This window comes from Plasmodium vivax, chromosome 6 (assembly GCF_000002415.2).
Source record: "Plasmodium vivax chromosome 6, whole genome shotgun sequence".
NCBI lineage: Eukaryota > Apicomplexa > Aconoidasida > Haemosporida > Plasmodiidae > Plasmodium > Plasmodium vivax.
The window spans coordinates 148473-163920 of record NC_009911.1 but is presented as its reverse complement, the minus strand read 5'-3'; the positions used below and the strand labels follow the sequence as shown (position 1 = coordinate 163920).

General features: G+C 55.0%; 3 protein-coding genes across 3 annotated transcripts, besides 10 other annotated features; 1 reads left to right on the top strand and 2 right to left on the bottom strand.

Annotated features, from left to right (window-relative positions):
- Positions 1-251: 251 nt before the first annotated feature.
- Positions 252-271: a microsatellite.
- Positions 272-581: 310 nt separating this feature from the next.
- Positions 582-7730, bottom strand: PVX_001810 (hypothetical protein, conserved; the record flags this gene model as incomplete). Its single annotated transcript, XM_001612674.1, has 4 exons — positions 582-767; positions 996-1183; positions 1292-6720; positions 7015-7730. The coding sequence occupies 4 exons, from the start codon at positions 7728-7730 to the stop codon at positions 582-584; spliced, it is 6519 nt and encodes a 2172-aa protein (XP_001612724.1).
- Positions 1688-1740: a microsatellite.
- Positions 3305-3383: a microsatellite.
- Positions 4493-4617: a microsatellite.
- A 1175-nt stretch (positions 7731-8905) lies between the features above and the next one.
- Positions 8906-8929: a microsatellite.
- A 21-nt stretch (positions 8930-8950) lies between these two features.
- Positions 8951-8974: a microsatellite.
- Positions 8975-10592: 1618 nt separating this feature from the next.
- Positions 10593-10615: a microsatellite.
- A 3-nt stretch (positions 10616-10618) lies between these two features.
- Positions 10619-10656: a microsatellite.
- A 130-nt stretch (positions 10657-10786) lies between these two features.
- Positions 10787-10959: a microsatellite.
- Positions 10960-11036: 77 nt separating this feature from the next.
- PVX_001805 (hypothetical protein, conserved) lies at positions 11037-12932 on the top strand (the record flags this gene model as incomplete). Its single annotated transcript, XM_001612673.1, has 1 exon — positions 11037-12932. One exon carries the CDS (start codon positions 11037-11039, stop codon positions 12930-12932), a length of 1896 nt encoding a protein of 631 aa, XP_001612723.1.
- A 66-nt stretch (positions 12933-12998) lies between these two features.
- Positions 12999-14576, bottom strand: PVX_001800 (hypothetical protein, conserved; the record flags this gene model as incomplete). Its single annotated transcript, XM_001612672.1, has 2 exons — positions 13310-14576; positions 12999-13193 (listed from the first exon to the last, which is right to left on the bottom strand). The coding sequence occupies exons 1-2, from the start codon at positions 14444-14446 to the stop codon at positions 12999-13001; spliced, it is 1332 nt and encodes a 443-aa protein (XP_001612722.1). The 5' UTR covers positions 14447-14576.
- A 795-nt stretch (positions 14577-15371) lies between these two features.
- Positions 15372-15401: a microsatellite.
- Positions 15402-15448: the final 47 nt, after the last annotated feature.

Sequence of the window (15448 nt, the reverse complement as noted above, 5' to 3'; positions counted from 1 at the left end):
CCGCCTCATTCAACCGAATAGTGCGTACCCCCCATACGAGGGCACACCCCCTGTGGTAGCCGGAACGTCTAACCAAAGAGACTTAACCTGCTTGAATAGCCCCCCCCCTCCTGTGTGGGGAAACGAATTCTTCTCGGCAAAAGGATCTACACAAACGGCACACAGGGAAAGTTAACAACGATAGGGTACTTTCACTAGCACGCATGTGCCCCTGTGGATCTTCAGGCGTACTTTCAATTCGGGGCAAAGCATTCGGACGGGAAAAAAAAAAAAAAAAAAAATGCAAAAAGGGGAAGAAGTAACAATTCGATTACAAAACGGGGCAGCTGAACATCCTCACGTGGGTCCCGAAATGGGCGTCGTGATGGGGAAGAAAAAAAAAAAAAAAAAGAAAAGAGAAAAGAGAAGAGACGTGGAGAAGCAATTCCTGCCACAAGTTGGCACGACTGCTTCTGCCGCTTCCGCCGCCTGACCCATTCGAACAGCCGTGCCGACGGGAAGGTCCTTCCTCCCTCCCCCCTGGTTGCCGCCAATTCGGAGCCGCCAATTCGGAGCCTCCAATTCCGTGCCGCCAACTCAACTTACAACTCCTCGTCCCACTGCAGGATGGGCTGCGGCTTCGGGATGATGGTGAAGGGCTTGTGCGGGGGGGGGAAGAGCTTATTCAGGGCGACAAAGCGGTCGGAGTCGCAGCAGCGGACGGGCAGCATCGGCTCGAAGTACCCCATTTCGCTCCAAATCCGCATCTCGTCGAGGAAGAAGGGTCCCTGCGGGGTGCAAATGTTCATGTGTGAAGTGGAGATTATAGCGAATGAGTGGTGCGAACGAGTGGTGCGAACGAGTGGTGCGAATGCGTGCTGCGAACGAGTGGAAGAAGAGACACGCCTCTTCATAGGTGGTATCTACCCTACCCGTTGCGCGTCGGTGACCCGCCAGGGGACGGCGCTCAAACTCGCGCGAAGCACGCACGGGCGGAGACTCTCTCTCCCTAGTACCTGCACTACTCCCTTGGGGTCTACGTACTGCCAACATTTGTCTCGCAAGGCATCTGGACGTTTGGCTTCCTCCATCTCGAAAAGGCTATACGTTGCATTCTTCTTTTCACCTGAACTGTTCATACTTTTATTGGTGCTACTCGTTTTGTAAATGCTGGGAATTTTGCAGACCATTTGCGCCGGTTGCGCTGGGGGGAGGGCGTGTGGCGGATGCGATGCGTTGGGGTGCGGCATCGGGTGGTGGTCTTCGCTTTGGTTTGCCTCGCTCGGCATATAGTTCGGGTGCATCTCTCCACTTCCAGAGGTCCTCTGGTCGTTTACGGCGCCGCCCACAGAGCCGCCCACTGCTCCGGGTGCGCCTCCCCCGTTGCTTTGCTCGCCTTCTTTCTGGGCGGAGATTTCCTCTTGCGAGTTGACCAGAACCCCGCTAGGGTTCATACTGGCGCTCTTCACAAAAGAGTTGTAATCGCTAAAATGGATGTAGTCCTTTGGCGGGGCGTACTGTTGCTGCTGCTTGTTTCCATGCGCGTCCTGCTTCATTGTCTCGCCCATCGGGGGGATCATCATGTCCACTTGGGTTTTCACTCGATCGGAATGACTTTGCGAGTTTGACTCGTGTTTCGCCTGACTTGTAAAGGCGGTTTGGTCCGCCTGCGCATTTTGAAAGTAGTAATTTAGGTGGTCTGCCGGGGGGGGGCCCATCTGCTGTTGCTGCTGATGCCGCCCATGCTGCGGGTGCTGCTGGTGCTCCTCCTTGGAAGCCGCGTGCAGCACGCTCTTGCCCTCCAGCGCGCCCTGGTGGGCTTTGCGCAGCATGGGGCCGGCGTCCATGTGGTCGTCCCTCCCCTGGGAGGCGGCGCGCAGGCTGCCGAGCAGGCCGCCATGAAGGGCGCTCTGAAGGCCATTTTGCAAGCCGCTCTGCATGCCGCTTTGCATTCCGCTGTTCAGGCCGCTCTGCAGGCCGCCCTGCAGCTCCATCAGCTTTTTCTTCCTCAAAAGCTCCAGCAGGCCGTAGTTGTCCGGCAGGTCCTTGGCGCCCTCGCGGTCCTGCGCGCCGTCCTCCTTGCCCGGCTTGTTGAGCAGCGCCTTGTTGATCCGGTTGAGCAGGGGCGAGGCGCACGCGCTGCTGATATTGCCACCGCCGCTGTGGTTGCCGCTGTGGTTGCCGCTTCCGCTGTGGCCGTCGAGGGGAAAGGCCTCCATACTCTGGGCGTCCCGAAGGTACATGCTCCCCCTGCTGGCGGCCTCGTACCCTCCCGCTCTCCCCAACGGGCTGTTCTTCTTGTCCTCCTGCTCATCCGCATAGGCAATCTCAAGGGAAGCAGCTGCCCCCTGCTCACCGTTCCCGCCACTGCGTTTTAGGAAATTCATCGCCTGCTCGTCTTTCCCCCCTCCAATTGCATTCAAAAGATAATTTCTTTGGTAATCGGCGAGAGTTATTTTGTTTTGGTTCAAATTTCGTTCGTCGTAGAGCCCCTCGGGGTGCCTGCCCTGCTCGCTCAGCTTTTGCATGAGCAGCTTGTGTTGCAGATCCATGGGGGGTGGAGTCTTCCTCACGCTGTTCGAGTAGCCTCCAGCGTAGCCCCCAGCGTAGCCACTTTGGTTGCCGCTTATATTGCCGCTTTGCATACCGCCTAACGGGATGACCTCCCCCCGAGCGTCGACGCTGGCGAGGGGCTGATGGGTTCCCCTAAAAGAGGGAGACGAACAGAGAGGCTCCTCCCCATTGGCTGCTACACACCTATGCACAATTCTATCAATATTACAAATGAAGTGCACAATGGGCTCCTTGTCCGAGTGGTCCCTCATGATCTTCTCTTTCTTCTGTTGGTACAGATGATCATGCTGCTTCAGAATAACCGTAAACTGATGAATCAGAATTTCATATTTTTTTTTATTTTTTTGAAATGTGCTTTTCACCAGATCGTTGGCATAGTCTAGGAGGGTCTTCATCTCCTTCACCTTGGCGACGATTTTCTTTTCTTTACTCATCAGCTCCGTGGCGTTGTTGCCTCCTCCATTCCCTCCAGAGTCATACGCTTGAATTTTGTGGTAAATCCAATACAGTTTCAGTTGAATGATTTGCACGTTTAGAGAGTGGTAGCACTTTAGCAGTTCGCAGAGGTCCAAGCTACACAGATGGGACTTGATGCTGGCTGGAATGGAGTGTTCCCTCGAGGTGGGCACCACCATCATTCTGTTGCTACTGGGGGGGTTGCCGCCTTCGCTTGGTTGTTCCTCCTTCAGCTTCATCCTCATGATCATCGCGGTCGCCAGGTCTTTGTTGTGAATTTCTTTTCCGCGCTGGGCGTAGGCACTGCCACTGCCGCTACCACCACTGTTGTTGCCGCCGCCGATGCCGCCGCCGATACCGCCGCCAACACCGCCGCCACCCCCGTGTGTGGGCTTGCCCCCCTCGTCCCTTCCGAGGTGCTCGTTCGACGGGGCCATCGCCCCCACTTCTTGGTGCTCCCGTTTGAAGCCCATTTGCTGCTCATAATCATTTCGCATTGCCTCCATGAGGTTCCTTCGCGGATTCGTCTGTGCCGACTCCACATGGTGCACACTGCCAATAAGGGGATGTCCCCCTGGGGCATTCAACATGGAGTCGCTACCACCACTACTGCTGCTAAGGTGCTGATTCTTCGGAACAATGTTAACGGTTGCGTGGGGTAGCACCCTTTTAAATAAACTTAGCAAATCTTCATTTGACTTCTTACTTCCTGGGGGAGCACGAGGGGTACTACCCCCTCTAGACAGTTCATTCGAGCCATTACTCGGGTGTGCCTCGTTAGAAGACGAATCGTTAATGGGTCCTTCGTTGCTTCCCCTCTCTACAAATGCAGATGCGTAGAACGCTTTCCCTTGCTGATTTGACATGTACAGATGGCTGCTCTGGTTCGCACCGCCTTTACTAACATCACCGTAGCTTTGGTGTTGGAATGCGCTGAGGTACATCCCTCCATTTGGGACGTTTTCATTTGGTGAAGGTCCGTCTGTTCCTTGCGGATGGTGACTGCTACCTTGAAGTCTGTGCTTTACCCCCGACAGGTGATTAAGCAGGGGGGAGTTTCCACTCTGCATGGGTAGTAGTGCCCCATTCGCGAGGGGGTTAAAATGGGGCTGATACGGTGGAGAGGACGTTGCGCTGTTCTTATTGGCACCACTTTTGGGGAGGCCATACAGGTCACCATGAAGGGCGTCGCTACTCCTCTGGGGGTGGGTGTTGCTTCCCTCCTTGTTGTGGCCGACCACGGGGTGACCGTTACTGTTAAGTGCGGGGCCATTTTTGTTAGCCACGGGTTCAGCATGTGGAGCGCTGTCGGTACGTCCATTGGGGTGGCTTCCACTCTGGTAGCATCCATTCGGGTAGCCCCCATTTGGGTACCGCTCACTGGGGGGCGCGTCCGCCTTGTGCTGCATGATTTTGGACAGGAAGCTCGTGAAGGTGTTGGCGCTCGGGGCTTCGCCTTTGGCGGCGTCACTTTTGGCGGTTTCGTGGGGGGGCACCACCGCCTGCGTCGTCGCCGCAGAGGCCGCCGCCGTGGCCGCAGTTCCCACCGCCTGCGGGGCCCCCTTGTCCTCCCCAGCCAACGCGCCGGCGCCAACGACGCCATTCTCGTTGCCTCCGCTAGAAGCCTCGCCCTTCTTCTTTTTATTTTTCTTTTCCTTTTTCCTCTTCTTATCCTGGTCTGCGTCCTTCTCATCGTTTGGGAGCACCTCCGCCGAGTGTTTCTCCTGCCCGTCGCCTTTCCCCATTTGGAATTGCCCCACTTCTAATGGTTCTCCTTTGGGGGGTTGCCTTTCTGGCTCGTTCCAGTCTCCGGGCGGCCCCCCATTAGGCGCAAAGCTGTTAGGGGGGAATCCATTAGGCGCAAAGCTGTTTGGGGGGAAGCCATTAAGCGCTAAACCGTTTGGGGGAAATCCATTTGCGGGGAAGCCACCTGAGGGAAAGCCGCCTGGGGGCATTCCCACCCCCATGTTGCTCCTGCTCATGTAGTAGAGTAGGCTGGTCCCATCCTGGATGCTCTGACCTGGGCGGGGGCTGGCCCAGCTGTTGGCCGCGACCTGTTTCGGGGTGCCGCTGCCTTTGTGCGCATCGCTCTGGAGCTTCACGCTGGGGTCCTTCTCCTTCTCCTTTTCTTTTTCCTTCTCCTCCTTTTTCTTCTTCTTCTGCTTCTTCTTATCATCTGCCGCTCGCGCGTCGGCGCCGCTCGCGCCATCTGCGCAGGGCCCCCCCTCCGCGGAGTGGTCCTCCTTGCGTCCTTCCATCACGCCACCCGCGCCGTCCACCGCGGCGTCCACCACGCCGCTCACCACACCGCTCACCATGCCGCCCACAGCGCAGGCATCCATGTACTTCTTTTCCACGTGGAGGGCGGCTGCCTGGTCGTGCTTCTCCTCTGGGGGCTTCCCCAGGCTGACGTTGCTGAGGCTGACGTTGCCGAGGCTACCGGTGCTCCCCATGCTGCCCACGTTGCCGCAAACATTGCTGACGACGGGCAGGCCGGTGGCCCCTGTAACTCCGGTGGGGGGGGCCCCCAAATTTACTTTTCCCACTGATGGCACTCCTCCCACTGATGGCACTCCTCCCACTGATGGCACTCCTCCCGCTGATGGCACTCCTCCCGCTGCTGACACTGCTACCGATGGTGCCACTCCTACCGCTCCCGTCGCCCCTGAGGCTGCTTTGTTTCTCCAGTCCACATCCCAGTCGTAGGCGTTGCCCGCCTTCTCCGCCTTCTTCTTCCTGCCGAGCGCCGCGGCCGCCGCCTGCGCGCTGCTGGGGGCGGGCACGGGGGGGGCCACCGCGGCCTTGCCCATCTTAGCCCGGTCCTTCTCGCCTGCTTCGGCGCCCACCCTGGTTTTCTTAAAGGAGGCTTCGTCCAGGGGCTCCGAGGCGTTTCCGCTGCTAACGTTGTTTCCGCTGCCCACTCCGCCGCTTACTCCGCTCACGCCGCTTATCCCGCTGGTACCCTCCACGTTGACGCACCTAATCTTGTAGACGCTGCGCTTGCTGTCCTTGAGGTTGGCCTGCGGCTTAGGCGGCTCGGAGAGGAGCCCCGGGGGGACCCTCTTCCACTGCACGTCGTAAAGCTCATTGAAATTATAACTGTTCACCAGGTTCCCCTCGTAGGTGTAAATTTTAAAAGTATTTTCTACCTTCATCCGGGGGTAAGTTGAAGCAGTCATGAAGAGAGTCCCATCTGCAGACCAATCACAGAGGACAGTGCAAGGCTCCCTGTACTGCTTAATTAGGATGACCGAGTCGTCCTTCTCTTTGAAGTAAAAACTAATGTCCCCTGCCAAATTCCCAAACCCCCCAAGGGCAATCATATTCCCAAAGGGGCACCACTTGATGGTGTTTTTGTACTGCGAGGTGATCTTCAATTTTACATTCAAATTATGATCGTATAGAAAAATGGAGTTATCCGATTTTCCTTCGATCAGGAGGAAGTCGTCACTTGTTTGGCTCCACTTGACATCTTGCGCGACGCTTTCGTTTACCTTCTTCATCCCCAAGTGTCTACCACTGAGGGAGAAGTAATAGCAGTTGCTTACGTAGCCATATGACTTGTTTGTGGTATCATTCGTATACACCATCAGGATGACGTGCTTCCCACTGAGAGACCACATGCAGTGGAGATTATCCAAATTAACGAAGCTTTTTCGGATGAGCAAATCCAGACAGACGTTCCTTTCCGGTGGGCCGCTTTCACTTTCGCTTCGCATAGGGGAGGTGGCATCCCTTGGGGAGGTGGCATCCCTTGGGGAGGTGGCATCACTTGGGGGAGTGGCATCCCTTGGGGGAGTGGCATCCCTTGGGGAAGTGGCATCACTTGGGGAAGTGGCATCCCTTGGGGAAGTGGCATCACTTGGGGAAGTGGCATCACTTGGGGAAGTGGCATCACTTGGGGAAGTGGCATCACTTGGGGAAGTGGCATCACTTGGGGAGGTGGCATCACTTGGGGGAGTGGCATCACTTGGGGGAGTGGCATCACTTTGGGAAGAGGACAACCCCTCTATCTTATACACGTATACATCCCCCAAAAAGTTACTCTTCGTGTGCACAATAAAGTACCTTGCGTGGTCATCTCCCACGTAGGGGGACACATACATAGCTATGACATTCGGGTGGTGCCATGTGAAAAGGTAATTCCTAGGGATGTCTACGCTGGCCAAATTGTGCAGAACCTCCGAGTTTGTTTGGACCAACTGGAGAGTATCATACACATAAAGGCTAGATTTTTTCTCCAGGAAAAAGTACCTATCCTCTGGGGTGAAGTGGATGATGGGCCAGTTGCTACAAATCTTTTTTCTTATCTTAAAGGAGCAGAGCACCCTCGTATGCTGCACACTGAAAAGGAGCAAATTCCCAATGGAAATGAAATGCTTCTCCTCAAAAGGGAAAAAAAAAACGACAAATTTATTGCTTGGGGACCACTGTACATGTTTAATTAGCTTCACGTGATCGTCGGTGAAGAGCTCCTTGTACCTGAACGTGCAGGTGATTTTACTAACCCGTATGTTGGCTCTGTCTGCGTAGTTAGATATGAGGAGCAGCCCCTCCACGGAATGCAGGATGAGGAAGGAGCTCCCATCGCACGACCAGATGGCGTCGTGGATGCACCCCTCGTACTCGAAGGTCACCTTCCCGGCGTACTCGTTGCCCTCGTTGCGCTCGAATGTGTAGAGCTTGATGCCGCTCTTGGACCGGATCAGCAGCTCGTTCATCTTGTCGCGGTGGGTGGGAAGCGGTTAAGAAGCGGTTAAGAAGCGGTTGTGGGGGGTTAAGAAGCGATTGAGGAGCGGCTGCTGAGCTGCTTCGGGATTGGCCTCCAGAGTGTCCTCCTTAAACGATCGCGTGCACGCCGAAACTGCTAAAGCGACGCCACGGATGAGCTTAACATGTGAGCAGCTGCTCCCCCGTCCCTTTACGTTTGCTTCTTCACCCCTCGCGAAACAGTCCGCTTTCCTTGACAGGGGGGCTACACAATTCCTTCGTTCCACCTGGAGGGCCAAATTGCGGCCGATACAATTCTGGGGGATCTGAGATGATGCTTTCCTTTTGGGTGATAATTCAGTCGAATGGGGGCTTCTCGTGGGGGCGGCGGTGCAGGGCGCACTACGTGGGGTGTAGAGAAGGTCCTGCTGTTTGGCAGCGCTCTGCTTGACGATGCACCGCTTGACAGTGCGCCGCGCACAAACTTAACGGTCAGTTGGCGGTGCAGCTCATGGTGAACAAGTCATGTGCTCACATCTTTGCTGCTCACGCGCACAGGGGGGTGCTGCTTGAGGGGAGGAGCGTCCGCATATTCGCACGCACCGAGCATACAGAGGTACAACCGGGCGCGCTTACAGAGGCACCTCTCTTCACAAACGGGCGCCCGCTCAGCCCTGTCGCTCTTACAGAGGCACGTCCAAAGGCACCTCCTCACAAAGGCGCGCCCGCTCAGCCCTGTCGCTGCACTGCGCGGAACCCGTTTGCCTCCCCAGCACGCATCAGCGCGCCATTTGGTTGGCACGTGGGGTGCTTCGCGTGACGCTGTGTGGGGTGATCCACGTGGTAACTTGGTAGCCTGGTAGCCTGGTAACTTGGTAACTTGGTAACTTGGTAACCCGGCAACCCGCTAACCCGCTAACCCGCTAACCCGCTAACCCGTGCATACGTATGCATACCCACCCGCTCACGCGACTGGCATGGCTTTTTTTTCCTTTTGCTACCCGTCACACGCTCGTGCACCCGCATATGGTACACGTGCTGCGACGCAAACCAAAGCGTTAACTGCCAAACGATGTGAACTTCACAAGAAGAAAAATAAATCAAATTCCATCAAAAAGAATTTCCAGTTCATCAGGGAAAACATATACTACCCATACGTAAGTAAAAACGCAGTAATTATATGCATACCAAAAGGTAAAATAAAAAAAAAAAAAAAAAAAGTGCTACCTTTTGTACGTAATAAAAAAAAAAAAAAAAAAAAAAAATTATGACCTGACCAGTTGGTAAAAAAAATATGACCCGTTCAGAAAAAAAAAATAAAAAAAAAAATCGCCTCGGGGAATAAATAAAGAAAAAAAAAAAAAAAACGACTCCTCGTGAGAGTATCGCTCTGTCGCTGCGCCACCCGGGTGGCAGCATATAGCACGAGGAAAAGGGTGTTACATTGCGGGGCGTGAAGCAGATATGTTTATATATTGTACTGTACGTCACGTGAACACAGGTGTTATTATTTTTATTTTTTTTTACCTCCCCAGCAGTTTCGCATTGATATGTACTCCTGCACGAATGAGGTCACCAGTCAACCACTTCTGCGTCGCCCCTGTAGAACTGCACAGGGAGAATGAAAAAAATACGCCTTCACGTGCGATGCATACATTTGAGCACGCACAAACATTTTGTGGTGTTCCCGCGAGGGGCTACCAAATGGAGGTGTAGCTGAGGAGAAGGAGGAGAGTTACGGCGACTCGGACACAACCGGTTGGTCTCTCCCCAAATAAATACATGTGCAACACTCCTGTTTGACCATTTGGGGAGCACCGTTGTTATGTGCGCTACTGGTGAGGAGGAGACGGGGGTGGGGAATGGTCCCTGTTTGCTGCTACACCGGGGGAGATTATACCAACGTAAGGGCATTCATATGTGTTGTACTTATGTGACAGCAGTTAAAGAGAAGTGCCATCATGGGGGGTTCATTTGCACCACGGAGGAGCGTCCAAACGGGATGAAAACATGCAAAGAAGCGCAGCGTGGTTACCTCTTTGTGCAGGAGGGGCATCATAACAACGTACCGCTCGCAGCAGACGGGAACAAGAAGGGTGATTACAGAAAAAGAGAGTCTCTTTTTTTTTTTTTTTGCTATTCACACAGCTGTGTGTAGGGGTAACTATGCATGTTCTCTTCTGCCCTGGAGTTAAGGGTGACGAATGGGCTGCCCCTACCCACCCCCGAATGGAGAGCAGCTTTCTACCTGCTCATCATCTGCACCTCCTTTCGCATGAAAATCGGGACGTCTGTTAAAGGGGGAAGCAGTGGTTATGTTGTTAGCATTTGGCTTCTTAGCCACCCCTCCTGTGGTGGACCATACTATTAAAAGGTTTGCGGGTCAGCACAGTCCTCCCCATGGGGGAGCGACAGGCTGGTTCGTGTGCACAGCATCACGTGGGGGACATCCCATCAGCCTATTAGCCCACCATATCGGTTCATCTTTCCCTTTGATGTTTCGCACACCACGCCGCTTATTTTTCTGGGAGGGGTTCATAAGACCCGGTTGGTCCGTCCCCTCAAGTGTTGCAAGCGTAGGGATGATTTTGCTCGTCGCATGGAGGGTGCCCCGTTCGGTTGGAAGGGCGAAGCAGTTGTGCGTTTTGCATCACCGTTTTGTTCCCCCCACCTGATGGGTTAAAAGGAAAGGCTCATCATTAAATTACGTAGGCTGATTTTTTTAACATATTGCGGTGAATATTTCGCTGCGACCGTTGTGCCGCCTCGCGAGAAGTGGGCCCCCCCTGGTCGGTGCAAAGCGAATCGTGCCGCTGTGTTCCGCTGCGTCCCGCTGCGCCTCGCTGCGAGGGTGCCCGAACTGTGGCGTGCCACGAAGTGGGGAAAAAAAAAAAAAAAAAAAAAAACGCTACATATATATATGTATATATATATAGATATATGTATACGTACTGCCATACACGCTTAGGCACACTTCTGCTTACACTGCACATCGCTTTGCCTTCGTGAGCGGCGAGATGCGGCTTGCGCAGCGCGTGGGGAGATGCCTGTGGGGGAGCGGCCCGACGAGCGGCGCAGTAGGTAGAGCAGTGGGTAGAGAAGTAGGTAGAGAAGTGGGTAGAGAAGCAGGCAGAGCTGTGGGTAGAGAAGCAGGCAGAGCTGTGGGTAGAGAAGCAGGCAGAGCTGTGGGTAGAGAAGCAGGCAGAGCTGTGGGTAGAGAAGCAGGCAGAGCTGTGGGTAGAGAAGTGGGCGGAGTAGTAGCCGGAGCAGTGGGCAGCTTACCCCCCAACCGGTGCTACCGCCTCACCCGCAGGGGGATGCACTCCGCGAAGACGCAGGGGGATGCCGAGAGCGGAATTGTAGAGAAGCTGATGAACATGCCGGGGGAGAGCGTGAGCTATGCAATCAAGAAGAGCGTCAAGAATGGGTTCATTAGCAAGCGCATGTTTAACGTGTATGACGGGTTGGTGAAGAGGCACTGTAGGGGGTTCACCTTCTCAGACGTGGTGCTTACCCTGCAGGCGTATGCCCTCTGCAAGCAGAGGAACTTTGAGGTCTACTCTATTTTGTCCAGCCGGGCGCTGCGCCTCCTCAGGGGGGTGGAAGCGGTGGAAGAGGAAGCGGCGAGGGAAAAGAGGGAAGACGATCAGTGCGGCGAACGTGACGGTGGAAGCCGCGAAGGGGGCGAAGCGTACGACCCGGAAAGGCACAATAACATTTACAGGTACATCCTGGCGAGCAACCAGCTTAACTACTCGGACTTTGAGCTGATGCAGCTGCTCGTGGGGGAAATCAAAAGGCACTTCCACCGCTACGAAATGAAGCGCCTTTGCAGCCTCCTGCACGCGCTGACCAAGCTGAAGATAAATGATGCGGAGTTGCTGGATGGAGCATGCCACCACATTGTAGGAAACTTTAAAGAGGTTAGGTGTAACCACGTCAACCATCTCATTTCTGCCTACTCACCCAAGACGAGTGGTGGCAACCATGAGGAGTTGCTTCTCCGGCTGGTTAAGTTCATCTGCGAAAATGTAAAAGCGATGGACTCCATTTCGGTGTACAACACGCTGGTGCAGATTGGGCCCATCCTGCAGAGGCTGTCGCGCCGCGGGGGTGGAGAAGTAGGGGAGGAAGAAGCCCCTCGGCGTGGGGAGGTGGACGAGAATCGCAACAACGACGATGAACAGGAGTACTGCCACTTGGCGAAAAGCACCCACGGAGGGGGCCCCCCAAAGGGCGCCAGCGGTAAAAACAGCAGTCACAGCAGTCACAGCAGCAGCCTGGGCGCCCCCGTGGACCGCGTTGTGCCGCTGCTCTTCGCCCGAGTTAACTCCTGCATCGCCTTCCTCTCACTGAAGCAGCTAACCAAACTGATGTGCGCCTACAGAGAGCTGAACTACTTCAACTACACCTTCGTGTATAAGCGGCTGCTAGCATTCCTTCTGTCCAAGCTGAGGACCCAGCACAAGGCCCTCCCAGGAGAGTACATAATAATACTGGAGTTCTTTACCTTCCTCCCTTATGTAGACGGCAACATGAAAGAATGCGTAGAGATCATCACGGGGAACATCCCCAAGGTACTCTCCTACAACTATGTGCACTTGTGCCGTCTGCTCCACTGCTGCAAGCGACTCTCAATTTGTGATGATGCGATTCTCTCCAGGGTGGACCACTTGGTTTTTAGAAACAGGAGTAGCTTCGAGCGGATCAGCACCGTTGACCAGATAAACTTATTTCTTCAAGTGTACAGCCAGGGGTCTGGCGAGTGGGACGAAATGCTCTCCTTCCTGCGCGCGCTCGTCGAGCAGAAGGCGGCTGCGGAAGGGGGGGCAGTCACTTCTAGCGATTCAAGCGGTACTAGCGCTTCCAGCTGTTCAAGCGGTACTAGCGCTTCCAGCTGTTCAAGCGGTACTAGCGCTTCCAGTGGCGGAGGCGGCCCCGCGCAAAGCGTTGTAATCACCTACAAGTACAGCAAGGCGCACAAGTGCTTTCACGAGTACGGGAGGGAGGTCTCCGTGGAGGGAAGCTCCTCTGTGGGGGGGGCCTCTACCGGGGAAGGAGGAGAAGACCCAGACCCCCTTCTCCCTGCGTCCCAGGGCGATGCGGGCGGGGTAGGCTCTCTGGCCCCCTCCCCTGGCAGCGCCAGTCAAACCAGCAAGGCCATTTGCGACTACTTGTATGTGAACATGGCGAATGAGCGCGGGGGAGTTTAGCGAAGGGCGATCCGCCAAAGGAGTGCCCCACCGCGGACCGATTCCCCGCAGACTGACCGATTCCCCTCACTGGGCGAAGAACAAATCGTTGACGATCAGCGCGCACACGTGGATGAAGAGCAGCAGGACGATCACCCGGTAGGTCTGGAACGTCTTCTCGTTATACACCTCCGTCTTTATCGCCTTCAGGAAGTCCTTGTAGTAGTTGTACCGCTTGTTCAGGATTCCGATCCGCTCGGGGATCTCCAGGTAGGTGTAGATCTGCAAATGGGGGGAGGAGGAGACAAATTGGTGAAGGAGGAGACAAATGCGTGATGGGAGTACACTTTGCGGGGGTGGCTCCACAGGGGGAAGCCCCGTGCCTGTCTCTGCCCCACCTCGAACCACGCGTGCTCGTACTGCACTTTGTTCCAGAAGTACTCCGGGACGTCGAGGAAGTCCTGCACCGCGTTGACGTTAATTATGCTAGAGTAAACGTCCAGCATCCTGGAGACCTCCTGATTGGACATGGTGCAGGTGCCCCGACTGGCAATCTGCTTCGATACGATGAAGAGCTTGTTGATGGTGATGTCCATGAGCATTTCGTGCACGTCGAGGCGAATGGACTGCGAGAGGGCGAACGACACGGTGAGCTTCTGTTCCAGGGAGCCGCTGCGCAGGCGGATCACTCCCCCGCTGATCAGGGGGAAGCCCTCCAACGGTGGGGGGGAGCTCGTCACCGGTGCTGCTAACCCATCCGAAGTTGGAGAGAAGCTCTTCATCGGTGCTGCTAACCCATCCGACGGTGCTTCTAACCCCCCCGATGGTGCTTCTAACCCCCCCGATGGTGCTTCTACCCCCGCTGACGCTGCTGCCAACCCCTCGGATGGTGCCGCTAACCCCCCCCACTCATGGTAATACATGGTGTCCTCCTGCACCACGTGCACGGGCAGCAACTCATCGGAGAATGAATTTAAAAACATGATGACCTTATTAATGAACACGTCGTTTCTGCCACCGTTCGGGAAGTTGTCCCATATGACCACCGACCCATTGATAAAGATGAAGACGATGTATTCTGCGTCCGAAGGAGTGACGTCTCTCATCAAGTTAAAATTTGCCACGTTCCCTAGGTCCTTAAAGCTGAAGAAATACTTGGCACTTTTTTCTGGCGTTAAAAAGGCACACAAGATGGTGTCCCTATCGTGGAAAACGTGATTTACCCTTTTGGCACTCAACATGAGGCTTATTCTTTTGAGGTCGTAGCCCTTCGCTTGGCACAGGAATTTTACTTGCCGTAGGTACTTTACTTGGCAAAGTTTGTTCCCACTGGGGGGGTTCACATCTGGAGGGTCTTCCCCCCCTTCGATGGCGTATCTGCTTATCGGAGCAACCCCGTTTGACTGGTGCTCCTGTTTGGTGCCCTTTCCCGTCTTAGCCATGTGACCATCATCCCCGTGGAATGGAGCATGCCGCTTACCACTACGCACATGGTAGTCGTCGCTCCTTTCGTATATCTTTCGTAGTTTGCTCATCCCAACCAGTGTGCCACATCTCACCTTGGCGTTTTCACCTGAATGGGGTTCTCCCCACTGGGTGGGTTCTTCTCTCCCTTTAATTTTAACCGCTTCGTCTTTATGTGCAAATCGACTGCGTGGGAACTTCCTAACAGGTGTAACTGCACGGGGTCTTCCACTTACGTTCGGGTGGGAGGTGTACCTCCTTTGGATTTTTTTTCTTTTCCCATTTCGGTTCGTTGGAGGTATGGACAGCTCGAGGTGGTGCCCCCTGTCGTGCGTGCTGCGATTCTGCGCCTCATATGAGGGGTGTGCTTCTCCACACCAATCGCGGAGGAGCCATCGCTTTGCAGCTACGCGTGTGTCCCTTGGGGGGTTGGCACGGCTCGACCCCCTCACATGAAGTGTGCAGTTGCTGGGGGGGTCTTCCTGACAGCTCATGGTGCGCGCATCGGCCCGGCTCGAATGCGGGGCCCGTCCTGTGTACAAATTTATTCCCACTGTGCGGTGTTCATTGCCGCGCCCATTGCTGAGCCCGTGTGTGGACGTTCCCGAGTTGGAGCTCCCCCCGCTGTCGCCCCGCAGTGCGGAATAGCCCTCGCAAAATTGTGCCTCGCAAGGCCCCTCGCGAGGCCCCTCGCTGCGGCCGCCCCCCCCAGAACGGTGACTGCCATAGTGGTAGGTGAGTCGTTCCTCCGCCGCACCTTTCCTGTGCGCTTCGTCTTCCGCTTGTTCATACTTCTGTTCACTCATGTTTGTGTGTGCAGCTGGGCAGGACTGACGCAGCCGGGTCAGCTACCATAAGGCGTATGCCCACACGTTGTCGAAGAAAAGTGGCGAAAGGGGGGAAAGCTGCGCTTGCCGTGTTGCCCTGCTGTGTGCCTTTGCGGAATGACAGATCTGTGTGAACGATTTTAACTTCGCACGTCACTCCTTACGCTTTACGTGTTTGCTTCTTTTTTTTTTTTTTTTTTTTTTTTTTTGTTCAGGCGAAAAAGTGTGATTTCCATTTTGGCTAGC